This window comes from Saccoglossus kowalevskii, chromosome 11 (assembly GCF_978046115.1).
Source record: "Saccoglossus kowalevskii chromosome 11, keSacKowa6.1, whole genome shotgun sequence".
Lineage (NCBI taxonomy): Eukaryota > Metazoa > Hemichordata > Enteropneusta > Harrimaniidae > Saccoglossus > Saccoglossus kowalevskii.
This window is the reverse complement of record NC_140651.1, coordinates 10526670-10550217: the sequence shown is the minus strand read 5'-3', so window position 1 is coordinate 10550217 and position 23548 is coordinate 10526670. Positions and strand designations below refer to the sequence as shown.

Genomic DNA, 23548 nt, shown 5'->3' with positions numbered 1-23548 from the left:
CTTTAAAACAGACAGAAACAGATTCTTCATAAACAGTAATTGAGATATTTAATGACCAATCAGAAATCAGTTTACGTTGCATGAACCGCCGGAAATCACCTTATTTTCCATAGTGCATGATGGGATAGGACACACCAGGAAGTTGAGGGGGAGGTACTAGTGCGTGTTTTCATTCATTCATTTAAATCCAAGATGCGGACATTATACATAAAAAAATCTACAGAAACGGAAGAACCAATATGTTTTCTTGAACAAAATGTGAGTATCATTGTTTTAGTCCGTAAAATATGACTTCAAGTGAAAAACAGGAATGGTAATCCTGAAAAGCCGTGTTAAATTCGGATCTGAGCTGAAGAAAAGTAGGGCATAGATGACAACTGAGAAAAGGAACAGCCCCCCTCCCGATATTATTGTCCCCTTTCAGTATATGAATTTTAATTGTTCATAGAAGGGATTGACTATGGTCTTACTAAAATAAAGAGTGCGCTTTGAAAAACAATTCATTACATAAAATGAAATTGTAAACAAACATAATTACACCAGATTTAGTGAAGGCGAGATTTGTTTATGGACATTTATAAATATTTATAAAACATTCATCCAGAAAGATCCTCAGGCTTCATTCAAATTTAAAGATTCATTGGCTGTAGAAACCATTTGGTAACGCCGATTGAATTACCCACGAATTTTTGCAGGGTTTCTTCAATTATTGGCCCATTTACTGCCACGAAAACAAAAGATAGATCCCATCAAATTTGTTTAAAGCGAGAGGGTCGTCGCCTGTGCACACGCGAGAATTGAGTCTCAAGCGACGATAACAACACATGCTAAAAATGCATGGGTAGCACTTGTTTGTAAACAATGACACGCTATGGTCATCTGACGCATACGCAGGAGACGACTCTCTCGCTTTAACAGTTAAAATTACAGTGATTCATTTCCTGAAAAAAATTGAAAGAAAGCAAGTAAAAGTAGTACCATTATCTTTTTACATAAAACATTAAATTGCAAGAGTGAGCCAGTGTCAAATGAGAGGTTAAGATTATTATCCAACCACAGTGTAGTATATGAGCAGTACTGGTACACCTTCTCGAAAGATTGTTATTGTCTAAGTTCTTTTCAATCGTCATTTAGAATTTATAAACATTTATTAATATTTTATTCACACCTTCATAAAACTTGGTAAAATGAACATACAAACAATGAATAAAATTACATGACAAAAATACTTATTCCGTTTTCCATAGCATTGATTTCTTTGCACAACTCAACATTTTAGTCATCTGTGCTATCACCTTTGCAAGAGAAAATTTATTATTTTTTGTCATGTTATAAGTTCCTCAAACGTTTTTTTTTTATTCTGTTTCAATTTCTGTGTTTGTAATTTTTCCTAATCATGTTCAGTTATGAATGCTTGAGTCTTTATTTTACTTTTTGTGCTTCCATGACATTTAAACTGTTGGAAACAATCAAAAAGTTTCTGACATTTTTATATACATTTTTTCTGTCATTGACCCTAATTGTTTTTTCTGACATATTTCTAATGTTAAACAGATAAAACAGCAACATTATTTTATTTTTATTTCTTCCAGGTTAATTTACCAGCAATGACAGAAAATAGCATTATGATACAGATTAAGGCCTGTGGATTATCTATGGTGAATTTAGAGGTGAGGTCCACATCTATCGAAGATTGATAATGGCAGTTGTTTTTAAATGACATCACGTCAGCGTAAAGTCATGTGATTTATTATTCAGAAGGATGTTTGATTCGAACTAACAAATCAGCTTGAAAACTAAATGACATGCACCTTAATGTAGTTATGTGATACCAAATTTTTACTTTATTTACTCGCAGTGCAACACAGGCATTCCCTTCATCTTTATAAATATTCATAAATTTCTATGGCAGTTGAATCAAACCAGCCAGTCATCGAGCACAGTATCCAACATCATTTGAAAACATTCTTATCTTATTCAAGTGGCCAATAAAAACCTCTCATTTCAGTTCGAATTGTGAAATTTATAAAAATTTATGAGGATGGAAGGAATGACTTTGTTGCACTGAGAGTAGATTAATATATTTGTTCTAATCAATTCAAATGCAAGCTATTGAATTACCTTTAGCGGTTTGTCTGTATTTGTATGGTTATATATTTCAAGATATTTGCACAGTTGAATATAAAGAGGGAAAGACATCCTGTCGGAAGAGAAATATCTGGAAGTGTTACACAAGGTGAATACATACACGTAGATAGAACATAAATAGTGTGCTGACATGTGAAACAAAATTTTAACCCACTAAAAACACATGTGAACAGAATTAGCTTGGGTTAAACTAGCAGTGTCCACTCGGAATGATGGCCTTCACCCCAAATTCCATGAGATGAGATACAAGTGAAAACAGTTTCCTGGTTGAAACAATGCCCTCTTACGGTGACACAGCATTAGGTGAATGAAGTGTGAAAAGCTGAGAGCGCTGATTTCAATGTAATCTTCAACGTATGAACAGAATGCAGGTTTAGCCAACTGATAACAAATATTTTTCAAGTGATCTAGCCTTCCATTTGTCAGCACTTGTGAACAAAGGCTGTGTACAAATGGCATTGTTCATAAACATTAAATTTCAGTCAACCTATGGGGCATCAAGATCATCGTTACTCTCTGTGTTCCACATGATGGTGCATGATAAACCTTTTTGTGACATTAGGTTATTTTAGGTTGACGTTTTTAGTCCCCGTTCGGACGCAATCCAAAAACGGGGACTTATGTTTTGACCTTTGTGTGTCTGTGCGTCCGGACCTGTATCTTAGAAATGCCTGGACCAATCACAAACTCCACACTTACATACATACATATTATACATATGCACATCAATCATGATCATGAACTGATCCAAGATTGCCGAATGGTGGCCATTTTTGTGCTGAAAAATCATTAAAATCAAGCATTTATTTTTGGATTTTGTTCAAACTTGGTGCATATGTTGGACATTATGGAACCTTGATCCACGTCATTTTATTTTTCAGATTCAATTTAAAATGGCTGACTGGCGGTTATTTTGTTTTAATGGATGCAGTTATAGAGCCATATCTCTGACATGCTTTGACTCATTATGTTCAAATTTTATATATTTGTTTTACATCATGTTATAGATATATAGATGTACTCAAAATGGCCGACTGGTGGCCATTTTGTTTTAATTAATGCTGTTCCAAGGCAATATTTCTCAATATGGACGAGTACTTGTTTGACGATCAGATACAAGATGTCAATTATTTTGATTTTAAAAAATTATCATAATCAAGCATCATCTTCTGGATCCATACTTCTGACATGTTTATGTTCCAACTATATTACCCGGTACTATAAACTATATATATCTTAAAATGGGGACTGTGCCATGCATGGCTTTTTTTCTTTGATACAGTCGGTGCTGCAGTGACAAATGTTAAAGTTGGAGATGATGTTGTTGGTGTGTTGCCATTGGATACGGAATGTTCAGGTTGTGCTGATCTCTGTATTATAAATGAGTACGATGTCAGTGAGTATTAAATCATTATTTTGTTAATTGAAGTAGATTCAACCCAACAAATGGAGGTGAACAAGTCATCACATTTCTTTGTTTCAAAAGTGATATATAATTATTGATTTGGGCACATATCATCAACTTTTCAAGGTTTTCCAGTACAAATTATTTTTTTGAGAGAAACTACCTGACAAAATGCAAAAAAATTACATTTTTGGATCAATGTTAATCCATGTTAAAGCATTATTTCATAAAAAATATGTAGTATCAGAATTGCCTAATACTTCTTGACAACCACAAGTACCCATCTTATAATACCTGGAAATGCCATATCAGAAGGTTTCTGCACTGTTTTAATGGTGTGTCTATCGCCATTGACTTTTGGAGTAATTTTAGTCTATTTGGTGTCCAGACACATTGTCAACTGATGTTGTTTTCACAGAGAAAAATATATTTGAGAAAGATTTCATGTTGTGCGGCAGCATGGATGTGCGCGGCTCAAGAAATATTGGTATATTTATGACTTGAAAGTTCAATCGGCAATTCGGTAAGGGAGCGCCAAATTATCGAGGCACTGTGCCCCTGTCCCTCGTTTTAGAAAAATCTCTTATAACTATATATGATTTTTTTTCACCATACGTAATAAAAAGTTATTTTGTGATGTAGTAAATACAATGTAGCTCAAAAATCACCATTTTCTGAGAGGTTTTTTTGTGTGAAAAGTAGTTTGGTGACCTAATATTTTTTTCTGGGTTTGTTAAAAGCAGTAAATTAAATCATATAATTGTTTTAAAAATGGTAACCAACTACCTCAAAGGTGACTTGGATCATTCTTCAAATACTCAATCTTTTCTCCCATTATATTTTTACTTACTCCCATGAGTTAAGAATATGAAAAGTTGACTTTCAATTTAATGCAATATTTTGTTCTTAGTTGCAAAGCCGAGTAGAGTAACATTCACTGAGGCAGTGGCATGCATAGGGGATGGTGTCAGAGCATATACAGCATTACAGTATATGGCCAAGGTATCAGCGGGTGATACTGTGGTTATACTGGATGCAGCAAATGTAAGTAACTTATGGAATAGAATAAGTGCAGATTGCTAAAGAATCATAATGTCAGTTGGTCATTAAACATTTTAATTATACGAGTAGAAACTGCAGTTCAACTTTGAGGCTAAATCACATGGAATTTTTTTTCACTGATTTTTGAGGAGTTGAAAGTAAAATTTACGAAAAGAGTATTTTTACCTGATTTTATTTACACTGATTCATCTCTTCAGTGAACATAGGCAAAAATATATACCAAGTGAAAATAAAGTACTTTAAATTACAGTAATTCGTAAGAAAAAAATTTCATGAGTCAGAGAGCATCACAAAATGTTGTATCTGTGAACATTTCACTGGTGTCTTTAGGACATCTCTTGGCATCATTATGACATCACTGGGGTCATTATGATATCAGTGGGGCATTAAGACATTACTCGGGTCATTAAGACATCACCGGGGTCATTATGACATCACTGGGGTCATTATGACATCACAGGGGTCATTATGACATCACAGGGGTCATTAAGACATCACAGGGGTCATTAAGACATCACAGGGGTCATTATGACATCACTGGGGTCATTATGACATCCCTGGTGTCATTATGACATCCCTGGTGTCATGATATCTGTATGGTCATTAAAACATCCCTGGATCATTAAGACATCACTGGGGTCATTATGACATCAGTGGAGTCATTAAGACATTACTGGGGTCATTAAGACATCACTGGCGTCATTATGACATCACTGGGGTCATTATGACATCACTGGTGTCATTATGATATCTGTATGGTCATTAAAACATCCCTGGATCATTAAGACATCACTGGGATCATTATGACATCAGTGGAGTCATTAAGACATTACTGGGGTCATTAAGACATTACTGGGGTCATTAATACATCACAGGGGTCATTATGACATCACCGGAGTCATTATGACATCACTGGGTGTCATTCTGACATCAGTATGATCATTAAAACATCACTGGATCATTAAGACATCACTGGGGTCATTATGACATCAGTGGGGTCATTAAGACATTACTTGGGTCACTGAAACTGGGATCATTCTGACATCAGTAGGGTCATTAACTATAATAAAAACTGCTGTTTATATTATGACTTACTGGAATATTTCAGAACTGAAGCAGTATTTTTCCTGAAATCTCAACTTTCACACTAAAATCAATGTAACAAAACATAAGAAAACCTCTTAGCACAGTTGTATTATTTACTGATCAAGACTAACAAATTCATGTCAATTATTTTATTTGTGTAGTCTTCTGGCTGTACATTGATGCAGCTGGCACAACTCTGGGGTGCAAAGGTCATCGTCACGGCAGCGACACAAGATGAGAAAATGTACCTAGAAGCGTATAAGCCAGAAGTTGGTGAGTTGAAAGTAAATGAACCATCATAAATGAAATAAATTTTATAAATTTTGATCAACGTATCTGAAATTTAGTTAATAATTTCAAACTTTTGGGATCAAAACATTTGGTATTTTACAATACCAAATACACCCCATTTTCTGTAAAGTGATTCTGAAAATGCAGGAAACATAATACTTGATTATAATGTGACCATAGTTCAGAATTGAAATGGGAAATGTTAACAGTATTGTTTTTGGGTTCTGCGCATGCGTCAACTGAAGTAACATCGGAACCGGACGGCTCAAAAAAACAGAAGAAATTTAACCCGCCGAGAGGAAAATATGGAAGTAATATGTCACCGAGGGTTGGCATGAAAGCAGATGGAGCAAAGGGAGCCGAGAAACAGGACAGGAAAGTGGACGAAATGCTATCGGCATCCAGTGAAAGTGCGGAAGGCCAGAATCAAATAATACAAGATGGCGACCTCCAAAAGGCAATGAAGTTATCCAGTAAGGATCGGTCGGAAATGATGTTGAGATTGCTTTTCTCGATAAGGGAGGCAGTAGACAAGATTGAACCTATGAATCGGCAGATTGAGGAGACAAAACACAAAGTCTCAGAATTAGAAGAATCATTAAATCATATCTACGAACGGGTAGAGGATATCGAAAAAAGAGACCGCAGCGGGGAGACACGTGACAAGATGGTGGACAAACTGAAATTAAAAGTCCAGGAAATGGAAACCAGACTGAGTGATTCAGAAAACAAGAACGACGATTTGGAAAACAGATCGCGACGAATGAACTTAAACTTCCATAACTTCCCAGAAGGAGCAGAAAAACACGAGAAATCGTGTTCAGAATTTATAAAGAAATTCGTCTTGAATCATATGAAGGTCAGAGGTGTCGAAAACCACGTGGCCATTCAAAGAGCTCATAGAGTGCCTTCCTTCCCGTTGCGGTCGGGTAAGCCAAGACGCATAACAGTAGCATTTGTTGACGCAAGTGTATCAAGATCAATATTATTTGCAGCTCCAAGCACACTTAAGAACAACAAGTTCGAAGGAAAGGACATCTTCATAACAGATGACGTGAGTCAAAAAATTATCCAAGATAGGAAAAGATTGATGAAATTTCGTAAAGACTACCAGAAGGAGAATCCAAATAAAAAGAGTTACATCTCATGGAGGGTTCCAGCTACGTGCATGATAGAAGTAGAAGGAAAAATGAAAGCGATTATGGTGAAAGATCTAGAGGAATGAAAGACCACGAGAAAGGAAAGAAGAAGAAAAGCCTAAAAACTTTGTAAGTTTTATCAGCTATCACAGTGTTGAACAGTTCTATAAGGATTTTTGGAAATTATTTTATTATTTTATATGCTAAATCCTTGGTGCTATATATGAAGTGGTACTATCTGAGTTAAAGGCGGAGAGAATAAGGATTAAAATAGTGAGGTTACCGAGCCGTCCAATAGCGCAGTATCTTGCCTTAAATATCTTAGATTATGTCTATGTTGTTTTTACCGTTTCTTTTGTTAGTATGTTTGTTAGTGTTTTGTGTTCACGAAAAATGGGTGCTACTATTCTTAAGAAATTCCTGTAAAAGCCAAAATATTATGTATGGACTTACAGTTATCAATTCTATCACTTAATACAAGAGGGATGAGAGAATTTAAAAAGAGAAAAAAGATATCTAATTTGATAAAAGCAAAAAAAGTGGATGTGGTTTTCTTGCAGGAAACACACAGTGTGCCAGCGGATGAGCAAATTTGGTCAGCTCAATTCAGGGGCAAAATCTGGTATTCACATGGCTCTAATAACAGTAAGGGGGTAATGATTATTGACCGAAATTTAGATTTGGAGGCTTCAAATATTGTACAAGATAATGAAGGTAGACTTCTTGTTGTTGAATGCAAGATCAATGGATCACCTTTAATCTTATTGAATACTTATGCACCAAACAGAGAATCGGAACATAAACAATTCTTAGGAAATTTGAGAGATAGACTTGTGGATTTAAATATAAACCCAGACTGTGCAGTTATATGGGGAGGGGACTTAAATTTCACAGTAAACAACAAGTTAGATCGATCGGGCAGTGATGCAAGACCTTGGAGGCACTCCATTAAAATATTTAATGATGTCTTAGACCAGTTTAATTTGATAGATATATGGAGGGTCAGAAACCAGAATAAAAAACATTTCACCTGGCGACGCAGGCATCCTTTCATACAACAGAGTAGATTAGACTATTTCATAATATCGGATGTTTTACAAAATGTAACAAAGAAAATAGAAATAATACCAGGAATAGCCTCAGACCACTCAGCAATAGTATTAAGTATCGATGATAAAACTCAGAAACGTGGGCCTGCCTACTGGAGATTTAATTCAGCTTTAACAAGAAATGAAAAGTATAATAATATATTAAAAGATAAAATAAATGAATGGACAGAGGAAATGAAAGAGATAGAGGATAAAAGATTGTTATGGGATATGATTAAATATAAAATTAGAAATGTTACAATTGAATACAGTAAGAAAAAGTCCAGGGAAAATAAAGAAAATTTAAAGCAATTAGAAAATAAAATAAGGGCAGCACAGGTCAGCTGTTCTGTTAATCCTAATACGGAAAATTATTCAATCCTTGAAGATTTAACTAGAGAATTAGAAGAACTCTATAATGTTATAACAGAAGGCTCAATCATACGCTCTAGAGCGATATGGTATGAGAAAGGTGAGAAGAACAACAAGTATTTTCTGAGCCTGGAGAGAGCAAACAAGAAAAAATCTATTATTAAACAGCTGAGAACAAGTGAATTTACAGAGATTAGCCAAGAACAGGACATTTTAAAAGACATTAAATCATTTTATACAAATTTGTACAGACAAGAAAATCTTAATAGACAGGAAATTGAAAGGTTTCTGCAAAATCTGGAAATTCCTAGGCTGTCTGATCGGTCACAAGATATATGTGAAGGAAAATTGGGGACAGGAGAGGTATTTAATATTTTACCACAAATGAAGGAAAATAAAAGTCCCGGAAATGACGGGTTGGCGGTTGAATTTTATAAGGCTTTCTGGCCTATGGTAGGGAAGCTAGTTGTTAATTCACTTAACTATGCGTTTGACAAGGGCGAATTCTCAGAGTCCCCAAAACAAAGTATGATAACCCTAATTGAAAAATCTGGGCGGGATAAATTATATCTGAAGAACTGGCGCCCCATTTTCCTAATGAACGTAGACATCAAAATGGCCTCCAAGTGTCTTGCGAAACGTCTTGAACAAGTAATACCCCAGTTAATAGGTCCAGCACAGGCGGCCTTTGTTAAAGGACGTAATATAAATGATTATGTCAGATTGATAGATGAGATATACCATTATACAAGAGAAGCCAATCTGGGAAGTATCCTACTGGCAATAGACTTTGAAAAAGCGTTTGACACGGTAAATTGGGTGTATCTTTTCAGAGTTATTGAACAATTTAATTTTGGGCCAACATTCTATAAGTGGATAACTACACTGTACAGTATAATATTAAAGGATGCGTAATGAACAATGGGTTCAGTACAGGCTATTTTGAATTGAGAAGGGGAGTGAGACAAGGTGATCCCTTGTCTCCATTGTTTTTTGTGTTAGCTTTAGAACCTTTATTGCTAGCAATAAAAAAAAGCAATGATATATCCGGAATTAAAATACGGGAAACCGAAATAAGAGCTGCAGCATTTGCTGATGATATGACGTGATTTGTATCAAATGTGGAATCCGCTGGCGCACTGTTTGTCTTGCTTAATATATTTAGATCTTGTTCAGGGCTGAAAATAAATAAAGAAAAATTAGAGGGAGCTTGGTTAGGAAAATGGAGAAATAAAAAGGAAAGCATGTTCGGGGTGAAGTGGCCCACGTCTCCCATCAAAATAGTGGGAATTCATTTTTCGTATGATAAAAGGGAAAATTATGCAAGAGATGTCAATAAGGCAGTGAGTAACATGAAAATGATCTTTAATTCTTGGAAACGAAGAAAACTGTCCTTATTTGGAAAGGTTCTGATTATAAAAACATTTGGAATATCACAATTCTCGTATATTCTAAATTCAATTACCCTGAAAAAACAGACTATTCAGGAAGTGCATAAAATTATGTATGAATTCCTGTGGGAAGGCAAGGACAAAATAGCTAGAAGTACAATGATGGGAGGCGTGGGCCAGGGAGGTCTGGCTATGCCGAACCTGTATATCATGAAAAAACAACAAAGGATCCTTTGGATCAAACATTACTTAGATCCGGACTTTTAACCATCCCTGGAAACTCTTTCTAGACAAGCAGCTTGAACCAGTGGGGGGGGGGGGGGGAATGATCTTCAGGTGCAATTATAATACTAAGGTTTTGCCGGTGAAACTGAGTGAATTTGTCACAGAGACCTTAGATATATGGGCACAAGAAATCAAAGTTTATAAACAGGGTAAAGATCAAATCATATGGAATAATGAAAAAATACTGATTGGAGGAAAATCGGTATATATGGAGGATTTTGTTCGAAATGGAATAATGAAAGTATCTGATCTTTTTGACGCAAATGGTTTGATACCGTGGCAGTCGATAGCACAGGAGGAATTTACCCTAATACATAAATTAAGATGGCTAGGTTTAGCATCAGCTATTCCTGGGGATCTAAAGTATGGAGAAGCGGATCTGGAATCTACTTATTTCAAAATTACAGGAATTCCTATGGATCTGGAAACCTTAACTAAGAAAGATGTCAAAAATGAATTATGTGAAAGGTCATTTGTTATCCCTACAAGCCAAAACAAACTACTAATGGAATTGAGGGAGGGGTGCATTAAATGGGAAAAAAGATATAAACTTATGATGAAAATGACAACTGAGAGCAAAATGAGAGAATTCCAGTTCAAGCTCCTTCATAATATTTTATATACAAACCAAAAATTACACAAAATAAACCCTCAGAAGTATGTCAGCCCACAGTGTACATTCTGTGACGGGGAAGCCGAAAGCTATGAACATTTGTTTTATGAATGTCAATATGTTATATCTCTCTGGAGTGAAATCCTCTTTTGGTGGGGCGAACCACTTTATATAAATTAAAGTCACCACCAAGTAGATTGTGTATGATTATATCTAACCCAGATGATACTTTGATTGTAAACTTTATATCTCTGTTGGTAAGAAAACATGTATACTTTTGTAAAATGAAGGAAATTAAGCCAAATTTCCTTGGCTTCCTATCTTACTGTAAAAAATTTACCAATGTGAAAATTATATTGCAAAAAAGTACAATAAGATGGTTTCACATCTAAAAAAGTGGTCTCCTTTGTTACCATATGTAAGATAAAAAAAGAGGTACTACTATATATGTAAAATAGAATACAGGAATAGAACAACTCAATGTAATTTCATAACAATGTAATGTATCAATGAAGCGCCTAATAAAAAGTATATAAAAACAAAAAAAACAGTATTGTTTTTGAGAATTACTGCACCAAGCTTGTACCAATTTTTTGTACTTTCTGGTGAATCTGACTACGGCATAAGTGGGGAATTCTTGGATCCACTCCGAATGTATGTTATAAATCGTTTCAGGGTATTACATAAAGGACTCTGGACTAACCATTATTGGATGATAACTTGGCTCAGATGGGGATGTTTATTTAAAATAAATAAATTTTCCAAATACAAAGTTTGTTTTACCAAATTTTTTCTCATTTCCAGCACATGTAATAGACTTAATTGGAGGTAAGAAAAACGCACTACTTAACAGCTGTTTGGAAGAAACTGGAGGACTGGGAGTGGATGTCATTATTGATAATGGAGGTACCTCATTTGCACATTTTAGTGGTCTTTATGTATTTTGTGTTTTAGTTAGCAATCAGGCAGTCTCAACAATCAATTCTTCAGTTTATAGGGTGCATACTGTAAAATCATTTATTTTCACTCTAAATAATGTCCCCTTTTGATTTTTTTGGTTTCAAATTCACAAACTTGGCAGGAAAACAATGGAATTTATTGCTAGATTGCTATTTCACAAGTTCAATTCAGCAGAATTTACCAATCAGCAAAAACAGCAAAATTAAAAACGAGTGAATAATTAATGCATTTACAGTATTTTGAAGATTTGGATAGAGGGAAACACATACCTGTTGTGTAACATTGTTTACTCTGTGAATTATATGGGTATCATCAACAAGAGTAAAAAAGAAAAAAAAACTGTTTGTGCAAAAAGTATGTTTGGACATAGACCCTCTAGAGGGTCTATGGTTTGGAGGAGAGTTGACGTGTAAGTTTCATTAACACATCACCTCACATTTACGTATTGTCTTGATGTATTTCATGTTCATAGTTTCTATGCATATGTATGAAGATGAGAATATCACTGGAAGTCCTGCAAAAAGTAAGAAAGACAAACATTTACCAAGTAAACATGAGATTATAATGAGTCTTGGTGTTGGTGGTAGATGGATCACATCACAAAACAATTTACAGGTAAGTCTTTTCTGTGGAACAAATAATTCACAGGAATACTACGATATAAAGAAAGTACAAATACTTCACAGTAAAGTTAAAAAGGAACCTTTCAAGTCCAGGGATTGCACCAAAGAATCATGGGACACTATTGTTTATGTTGTTTACAAAGTTAATCTATTTTTTGTTATCCATTGTAATTTTAATGCAGAAAGTAAATTTGTTGTGAGATTAGGCTTAACTGGAAGTGCCCCTGTAATACTATATAAGAAGTAAGTACCACATGTGATTCACACTGGTGACATCATATTTCTAGAATTAATGCTAGGAATTATATTAATTTTAATATTTCTAGTAGTTTCAGATGTCAGGTCAAACATGTGTGAATTAACTTCAAAATTAATAATTAGTTCACAAATGCATCCTCAAAACTGTAAATATAATTGCTTCAAAAATAAAAATATTTCTTAATCTCAATATGGTAAACGAATATATGGCATAAAAATTCAGGATCATAATATAAACTTGTTAATTTATTAAACTTGTGTAGCATTTAATAAATTTGATATTGTTGGAGGAGTCATGAGATATCCTCTATATATAATATGATTTTAAGATGTTCTTTGGATATCCATGTACCTACAAACCCCAGGATGAACAGCTTTCTTGCATTCTTTGTTACCATGAGCATACATACAATGTAGTTAAATTTTATGTACAGAGTAAATACTAACTCACATTGGATTACGCTGTTTGTGTTGAAACCTACTAAACAATTTCTGTTGTTCATTTGGTTTTTTTTGTATTTAAGCAATTTTATTTGGGCTGTTCAATAATTGCATACATTTCTAACATAAAAATGAAACTCATCATATACATACATTTCATTATTTATTCTATGATGTAGGGAATCAGGGGAGACCACTTTTCGTAGTGTGCATTTTCCTTTTCATTTTGTTTAGCAATTTGACCTTCAATTTGGAAATGTTTCCGCAATAAATGCATTAGGTTTTGGTAAGTTGGCTTGGTACTTTTATATTTTGAGAAATAAATATGTTTTCTCACCATCCATCTAATAAAGTTAATTTGCCAACTGTATTCCGGATCTCCCAAAACTGCACACAGCTTACCTGGTACTTTATCCAATTGAAGCGGTTCCCCTAGATTCTTTATCACATCTTGCCAGAGGCTCTCTACAAATTTACATGACATGAAAAGGTGGTCAAGTGTTTCTGGGTGTTGATTACAGAAAGTGCATTTATTTGTTCATTTGTACCAGAATACAAAGGCATGCATTCGTTTCGGTGATAAGATATCTCCGATATTTGAAACTATCACAGGTGTAAGACAGGGATGTGTTATGAGTCCAATGCTTTTCAATCTATACGTCAATGACTTAAATAGTCCAATACAAAACAATGACAAAGATCAAGTTCAACTTAATAACATCAAAATTAGCTCACTGTTTTATGCAGATGATCTAGTTTTAATATCAGAAACAAATAAAGGTCTACAGAGATCAATCAATAATTTGGAGAAATATTGCCAAAATTGGAAACTCCAAGTGAATATGTCAAAAAGTAAAATTGTAATATTTAAAAGAGGATACTTGAGAAATACTGAAAAATTTACATATCAAGGTCAAAATATTAGTTGTGTATTTTCATACAACTACCTTGGGGTATCATTACAGTCAAATGGTAAATTCAGCGACACAAGAAATAATTTGGCAGACAAAGCCACAAGAGCTTTATATGCAATGATGACTTCTGTGCCAAAAGAAACTGACTGCAAAACAATGTTACACCTATTCAAAACATGTATAAGACCAATACTATTATATGGATCAGATGTATGGGGCTTCGAAATTCAAGAAAATAATAAATGGGACATTACACCAATCGAGAAAACCCATCTGAAATTTAGTAAAAGAATGCTTGGATTGAATAAATTTTCATCAAATCTAGCTTGTAGAGCAGAAATAGGTGAACTACCATTACTAGTAGACATCAAAATAAATCTTATAAAGTATTTGGCACGGATCAAAGAACTCCCAGAATGTAATTTAACAAAACAGGCATACCATGAACAGATAAACTGCAAACTCCCATGGATTATGTCAATTTACAAAGAGTTAAATAAGGAAGATAACACATTAGATATAAAGAATATCAATGACAAATTGAATGCAACAAAACAAAATATAAAGAGAATAGGAAACAATATTAAACAAAAATATATTGAATTCTGGAAGGAGACAATTATGGATAAACCTAAGTTGAAAACATATACTCAATTCAAAACAAACTACAACTTTGAAAGTTACTTAATTATACTGAATCTAAAACATAGAATTTCTGTCTCTAGATTCCGAACAAGTAATCACAGCCTAGCAATAGAAAAGGGTAGACATACCCAACCTAAAATTTCTTTGGAAAACAGGATTTGTAAACAATGTACTTTAGCAGACATAGAAGATGATGGGACACTATTGTTTATGTTGTTTACAAAGTTAATCTATTTTTTGTTATCCATTGTAATTTTAATGCAGAAAGTAAATTTGTTGTGAGATTAGGCTTAACTGGAAGTGCCCCTGTAATACTATATAAGAAGTAAGTACCACATGTGATTCACACTGGTGACATCATATTTCTAGAATTAATGCTAGGAATTATATTAATTTTAATATTTCTAGTAGTTTCAGATGTCAGGTCAAACATGTGTGAATTAACTTCAAAATTAATAATTAGTTCACAAATGCATCCTCAAAACTGTAAATATAATTGCTTCAAAAATAAAAATATTTCTTAATCTCAATATGGTAAACGAATATATGGCATAAAAATTCAGGATCATAATATAAACTTGTTAATTTATTAAACTTGTGTAGCATTTAATAAATTTGATATTGTTGGAGGAGTCATGAGATATCCTCTATATATAATATGATTTTAAGATGTTCTTTGGATATCCATGTACCTACAAACCCCAGGATGAACAGCTTTCTTGCATTCTTTGTTACCATGAGCATACATACAATGTAGTTAAATTTTATGTACAGAGTAAATACTAACTCACATTGGATTACGCTGTTTGTGTTGAAACCTACTAAACAATTTCTGTTGTTCATTTGGTTTTTTTTGTATTTAAGCAATTTTATTTGGGCTGTTCAATAATTGCATACATTTCTAACATAAAAATGAAACTCATCATATACATACATTTCATTATTTATTCTATGGTGTAGGGAATCAGGGGAGACCACTTTTCGTAGTGTGCATTTTCCTTTTCATTTTGTTTAGCAATTTGACCTTCAATTTGGAAATGTTTCCGCAATAAATGCATTAGGTTTTGGTAAGTTGGCTTGGTACTTTTATATTTTGAGAAATAAATATGTTTTCTCACCATCCATCTAATAAAGTTAATTTGCCAACTGTATTCCGGATCTCCCAAAACTGCACACAGCTTACCTGGTACTTTATCCAATTGAAGCGGTTCCCCTAGATTCTTTATCACATCTTGCCAGAGGCTCTCTACAAATTTACATGACATGAAAAGGTGGTCAAGTGTTTCTGGGTGTTGATTACAGAAAGTGCATTTATTTGTTCATTTGTACCAGAATACAAAGGCATGCATTCGTTTCGGTGATAAGATATCTCCGATATTTGAAACTATCACAGGTGTAAGACAGGGATGTGTTATGAGTCCAATGCTTTTCAATCTATACGTCAATGACTTAAATAGTCCAATACAAAACAATGACAAAGATCAAGTTCAACTTAATAACATCAAAATTAGCTCACTGTTTTATGCAGATGATCTAGTTTTAATATCAGAAACAAATAAAGGTCTACAGAGATCAATCAATAATTTGGAGAAATATTGCCAAAATTGGAAACTCCAAGTGAATATGTCAAAAAGTAAAATTGTAATATTTAAAAGAGGATACTTGAGAAATACTGAAAAATTTACATATCAAGGTCAAAATATTAGTTGTGTATTTTCATACAACTACCTTGGGGTATCATTACAGTCAAATGGTAAATTCAGCGACACAAGAAATAATTTGGCAGACAAAGCCACAAGAGCTTTATATGCAATGATGACTTCTGTGCCAAAAGAAACTGACTGCAAAACAATGTTACACCTATTCAAAACATGTATAAGACCAATACTATTATATGGATCAGATGTATGGGGCTTCGAAATTCAAGAAAATAATAAATGGGACATTACACCAATCGAGAAAACCCATCTGAAATTTAGTAAAAGAATGCTTGGATTGAATAAATTTTCATCAAATCTAGCTTGTAGAGCAGAAATAGGTGAACTACCATTACTAGTAGACATCAAAATAAATCTTATAAAGTATTTGGCACGGATCAAAGAACTCCCAGAATGTAATTTAACAAAACAGGCATACCATGAACAGATAAACTGCAAACTCCCATGGATTATGTCAATTTACAAAGAGTTAAATAAGGAAGATAACACATTAGATATAAAGAATATCAATGACAAATTGAATGCAACAAAACAAAATATAAAGAGAATAGGAAACAATATTAAACAAAAATATATTGAATTCTGGAAGGAGACAATTATGGATAAACCTAAGTTGAAAACATATACTCAATTCAAAACAAACTACAACTTTGAAAGTTACTTAATTATACTGAATCTAAAACATAGAATTTCTGTCTCTAGATTCCGAACAAGTAATCACAGCCTAGCAATAGAAAAGGGTAGACATACCCAACCTAAAATTTCTTTGGAAAACAGGATTTGTAAACAATGTACTTTAGCAGACATAGAAGATGAAATGCATCTCCTCATCAAATGCCCAAAATATCACACACTGCGAATGGATATATTCTCAAATATACAGTTTCCTGATGAAACAAAAACTGAGCAACAGAAATTTACATACTTAATGAAAAATTCTAACACAAATGTAATCAAACTTGTTGGAGAATTTATACACAGCTCGTTCTTAATGAGAAACGAGAAAGATACTTAACAAAAACACTAAAATCTATCATTTATTATTTGCTATAGTTATTTTGTTATTTTGTTTTTTAATATCTTACTTTTGTTGCTATAAACTGATGGAAACACTGTATTTCTAAGGATGCAATAAATTATCTTTATTATTTGGGGTTTGTAAGTCCGTGGGTTATCTAAGCTTGTACTAGTAATTTGATGTGCGATGTTGTCAGTCGCTTTTTAAGGAATGCACTCATTAGGTAAGGTCTATTTCTGCCTCAAGTTTCAAATTTACATTAATTCATTCATTTGTTCATTCATAATCCATCTATCACCTTATATTGACCAATCAATGTGGTGAAAAACTTTTCAAAAAGACAAGAATCTGGACTTCCAGTAATCCTACATTACCATACTACATTGCTTACTTCAGCTTTATTCACATTATTTAAATCAAAAAAACAATTAACATTTATGTAGTAAATTCAAAATATGCTAACTTTATATATGCCGGTTTACCTTTCTGTGGGTTAACCACCAGTTAAGTCAAAACTCACAGCCAAAGTTCTTACTGGTTCAGAATTACAATGAAATAAAAAAGTGATTAACAGTGTGAACAACCATAGACCTTAAAAGTCTATGGAACAACATAAACGATAGTTTCTCATCTTTCAATAGATGGTTTATCTTGATTTAATATTATATAGTTTGTTCATTTTCCAGCTCGACCCACCAGATTCACAGTTGCTATACTTTAAGGGAGCTAGTGTTAGCTTTCTCTTTGATTCATTCTGGACATTATCATCAGGACAACAAGGAAGATACCAACGTATCCTTTTTTAAATGAAATCTCAAAAATTAAGAACCAGTCAACGAATTTGAATAAAATGCAATAGAAATATACCACATTGCATGGAACAATTGCAAGATCTCATTGTTTTTCATGAAACCTTGTGCAAACTAATTAGCAACATTTGCTTAAAGCAGGCGAATCGTCACCTATGTTTGTGTCAGGTGGCCATAGCGTGTCATTGTTTACAAACAAGCGTCTACCCATGAGCTTTTGCTTTCTTAGCGTGTGTTACTATGCTTGGGACTCAATTCCCGCGCGTGCGCAGGTGACCACCCTTTAGCATTAACAAATAAGTGATTTGAAAATATATGCCACTTGTATGAGATGATTCAAAAAGATTTAATTTCAAAAGAGAAATTTAATAAAGGTATTTTACAAGATTTAAATTAAATGTGCATCAAACAAGATTATGTTACTTTTTAAATATCTAATGCATTAGTAATATTTTTATACTATGAGACAAATCCTTGCATATTTGCATGTTAGTAAGATTGGTATCGATTTTTAATAAATAATACACAATAAGGGAATTTATATTGAAGTTCAAACATTTAATGCAAAATACAGAATTCATTAACTCGTGTATCAGTTGATAAGAGCACTTGACAGTATATTGAAATATTAAATTGTCTTTTTATTGTTGATTGCCTTAATTGTTAACTTAGATATTTTGAAAGACATTATTAATAAAGTTGCAAATGGAACTCTAAGGTATTGCAATACATTATATTATAATAATTGTTATACCCTATCTAATGTTATCATATGACATAGTACAAGACCTTATATTATGTTGTTATGACATAATATATTACGTTTTAACATATTGCAATACCCTATATTACGTTATTGTGTGATGTATTGAATGATTACATATTACAGCTCTTCCAACATCAGCATCTGCATTGCAACTTGACTGAGATAAATTCTGGTAACAGTTGCTAGTAGAATACACAAAACATGTAAACACCAATGTAAACTTAAAAGTGACTTGGCTGAGAAGGGTTTACATACAAAATAAACAACCATCAAACATTTTAACACTCTTTTAAAGTTTTGAAATTAATGGATTGTACAAACATCCATTGTGTGTTTTAATCATAGGGTAATCAACAGTATGTTTACATAAGTTCAGTAACCTCAGACAAAACAAATCTCACTTGGTGCCACAGTGTTAACACCTCTATTGTTGTACAAACGATGTACATGTAGTTGTAGTCTACTTGTTTAGATCAAAGACTATAGAGAATCTTCTCAATAGTCTTTGATCAGATACAATGTATCAACATAAAAGTGTGAACTGTCATTGTTGGTCTTGCTGTTGAAAGAGTTGTAAATTATCAGATGACATATTACAATATTTTCTATTTTAATAATGTTGTTACTAGGCTACATTATAATATTTATATTATTATTAATATTTTGTTATGACACTAAAAATCGATACATGTTACTAATTACATTGCATCACATACATTTGCATGGCTCACTTTATGAGTTTATTCAACAAAAGTTATGGTCTAACTAAAACTAAGACAAATTCTTATCTCATTTATGTTTAATTTGCAGACCAAATATATCTCAAAAGTTACCATTGGAAAAAGTACCAGATATGTACAGAAGATTGACATATAGAACGATAGGGAAGTTTGTGATGGAAAATTGAAAGCTAAATTATATGTAAATAGTAACTATATGCTGTGTTAATATTTCTCTACTGTGTACTTTGTGTCTTTGTTAGTAAATAAAGAATGGGAATAAATATTTGGGAGCCTACATTTTGAATTGATTTATTCTTCTCTATGTTTGAAAGATTTACCTTTGTGTGTCTGTACATAGCTGTGTCTCAGACTTGTCACCTTGTTACACATACATAAAATTGGGTCCATGATGCAATACATTTTCGCCAGTCAAGGTTCATTTATTCAGCCATAGGGGTGACAATGGATGGTCGGCTTCAACGAATCTGTGCAAATTGAATGATGCCTACAATACCAAAATGAATTCAAATCGAGCATTTCTGTTTTTCCAAAACCAGTTGGTTGTACATGCATGGATTTTGATACATACATAGAACATTGTGGGCCATTTTTGCATGTAATATTCAGAGCAGCTGATTTTTGTTTTCAAAATTACCATTCCATAGTCTTGTACTATAAGTACAGGAAAATTACGAACATATATAATACTCGCATACAACATTCAGACTCCTGGACTTAAGCAGAACACTTTGCTGCTGCAAGAATGCGGACACCTCAGTATGCCACAATCATCAACACCAAAAAAGTCTGCGGGGTTAATTAATGTGAGTACATATACTGGCAAATTATCAACATATAAACAGGTATATTAGAGATTTGAACTCCTGACCAATGGCAAAACACCATATATCTTTATCTTTTCTGATTACTTTCGAATTGGTTTTACTATTTACTACTGCAAACTATATACTGGTTCATAAGCATATTGCATTTTTCTTCTCATACAGCTTTGGAAAATAAAATTCACATGTGGAGAAAAAACAATTGTGTGAATGTTGTTTTATTAAATGCAATACTCCATTCACATTATTGGTGTATTAGCATTTACATCTTGCATTTTAGCTTAATCAACTTGTCTCCCATTGATGAATAAAAGGTTTATTATGTGTCAAATAAATAGTATAGTATATTTTATTTTATTTTATTTGACACAAAAAATGCATGGAAAATACATTACTTTATAAACAAACAAATAACAAATAAACAAACACTGTAAAAATATAAAATAAATGTTAGAAAAAATGTTAAATATTAAAAGTTTAATTTTTGTTTTCTGTTAAAATATCATTGATGAATTTTCCCAGGCTGTTGGTAATGAAACCATCATTTGAACTTAAAATTTGTTTGAACATGTTTTGTTCTGATAATGTTAGTAGACTATCATTATACAATGACAAAGTATTAATAAATTGTGTACGACTAGTTATTAACCTTTGGTTCTTACAAACCAATAATGCATGTATTTCATCACCAATAGCCTTGTCTTCACACAAATTACGAATTCTTTCCTCTGAAGGCATGCCTTTGTATCTTAACCTTTCAATTGGCAGTGTATGAGCAGAGATTCTAAATTTGGTTATACTTGTTCTATGATTAATATTTTTTACAAGTTATAGATATGGCTCAAATTCATATTTTGATTTAAATGTTTTGTAAATGCGTAATTTATTATTTTCTATTTTTTGGAGGGCTGGCAACCACTTGTTATCAATATAGGTTTTCTGTAATTTCATTTTTGTTTGTATACTATTGAACTCTGCATTATCATGTACATTTGATATTTCCTGTAATTTGTTCACAAATGCTGTCCAGGTGTTGCCATTTAGTTTGCTTTCTGACTTGAATGCAGATTGAACCAAAGGGCTGCATTCTGAATTTAATATTCTCCTTTGGTATTTTAGCATTTGTGCACATATATCAGTGATGATTGGGTAGCTTCCAAGCTCTGCTCTAGAAGCAATGTTACTGGACCTTTTTATGTACACCGAGTGCTTGCAAAATTTGATGTGCAGTTGTTCAAATTGTAATTTGTCATTGAATAATTGTTGAATGAATGAATCATTTGCAATAATGTTGAAATTTTTTGATTTAAATAATTTAAAGTTAAAAGCTGCCCATACTTCTGATCCATACAATACGATTGGCAGAACTGTACTTCTGAATAGTTGTATGGCATTCTTTGGTGAAATGGTATAATTGTGCAAGTTTAGTGTCTGTCTTAGTGCACTTAGGGCTCGCTGTGCTTGCTAGTTTAAAGTTTCCACTGCTATGAAAGATAATTCCTAGGTATGTATAAGTGGAAACTATCTGTATTTGCCTATTACCTAAATAAAACTTAAAATTATGACCCATGATTCTACCCTTTTTATTAAATATTATGATTTTAGTTTTATCACAGTCCCTCTATAGAAGGTCTATGGTTTTATTGATATTTACCTGTAATTTCCACTTTTCACAATAACTGTTTAATTTGTTAATACTATTTTGGAGTCCTGTCTCTGAATCTGATAATATTACAATATCGTCTGCAAAAAGCAGAGATACATTTCTATTGGGGTTTATACAATAAAGCTCTTTTCATGGCTGATAGTGAAAATATTGGACATGCTTTGTCAGTTTTCATTCAAATTTGGTACATAGATTATACATGTTAGGATACATGTCCATTATGATTTATTTCACAATTGGATCAAAGATGGCCGACTGGCAGCCATCTTGTTTTTTGAAAATGTCGTATTTTGGACATGCTTTGTCAGTTTTCATTCAAATTTGGTACATAGATTATACATGTTAGGATACATGTCCTCCTCCCGTCCATTCGTTTGTCTGTCTGTGCAACCATCCAGAGTTATATTTCAGATTCCTTTGGACCGATTCCGTCCATTCTTTGTATGTGTCTAGTACTTTATGTGGGACATATGCACATGCAATGGTTTAGCAATTCGATTAAAAATGGCCGACTGGTGATTTGTTATTTGTTCATTTCGTGATAGCATCATATATTGTATAACTTATGTTTGTGGTCAAAATGATTATTGCAGTTAATTCAACAGGGATTTCATCAAAATACAATGGATATACAACAATAAAAATATAAGAACAAAGTACATTTACACGCATGCATATATGAGGGGGAAATTCTTCTCCTCTAGGGTTCTCCACACGTGTCAGGGGGAATCTCGTCTCGTCTCTCTATCGCATCCCCTTGAGGTACGGGATCGAGAAAGTCATTCAAGCTTTACAGTCAAATAGACGCACACAACAAAATACGCTTCAACTCTCGTCTTAGTCGGTCAGTCGAGCACTCTATAAGACACAGCGCCCTGGGGAAAAGTCCCCAAGACTATCGCAAGGCTGGCCCAAGACTGTCCCAAGACTGCGTCTCTCCTCGTGTACTCGCCAAGACCAACTAAAACAACTTTATTCACTTTCAAAACCTTAACCAATTACAAAGCAGTAAAAAGACTCTAGGGCGTAACCTTCAATCATAAAGCCAATCACACTATTAAAGTACTGGACACGTCATATCTTTTGATTAATCGTTCACTACATTAGTAACTGCGAATACCAAACTTCAGAAATAGTAGTCCGAATAGCGACGGTTATATCGTAATTAGTTCCAAATCACCGAACCAAGTTCCGCCCAGAACCTCGCATGGGCCTAAATGATGACAGACATAACACAGCCATTCGCTAGTAATCAGCTAATTAAGTCGATTAACAGATACGTGCAA

At 33.3% G+C, this 23548-nt stretch overlaps 1 protein-coding gene across 1 annotated transcript; it reads left to right on the top strand.

Moving 5' to 3' along the window:
• Positions 1-104: 104 nt before the first annotated feature.
• On the top strand, positions 105-20049 carry LOC100368553 (ferry endosomal RAB5 effector complex subunit 4-like). Its single transcript, XM_085505400.1, has 11 exons — positions 105-258; positions 1593-1670; positions 2164-2236; positions 3431-3544; positions 4464-4597; positions 5863-5974; positions 11685-11786; positions 12313-12455; positions 18144-18249; positions 18939-18984; positions 19843-20049. The coding sequence occupies exons 1-11, from the start codon at positions 193-195 to the stop codon at positions 19937-19939; spliced, it is 1071 nt and encodes a 356-aa protein (XP_085361526.1). The 5' UTR covers positions 105-192; the 3' UTR covers positions 19940-20049.
• Positions 20050-23548: the final 3499 nt, after the last annotated feature.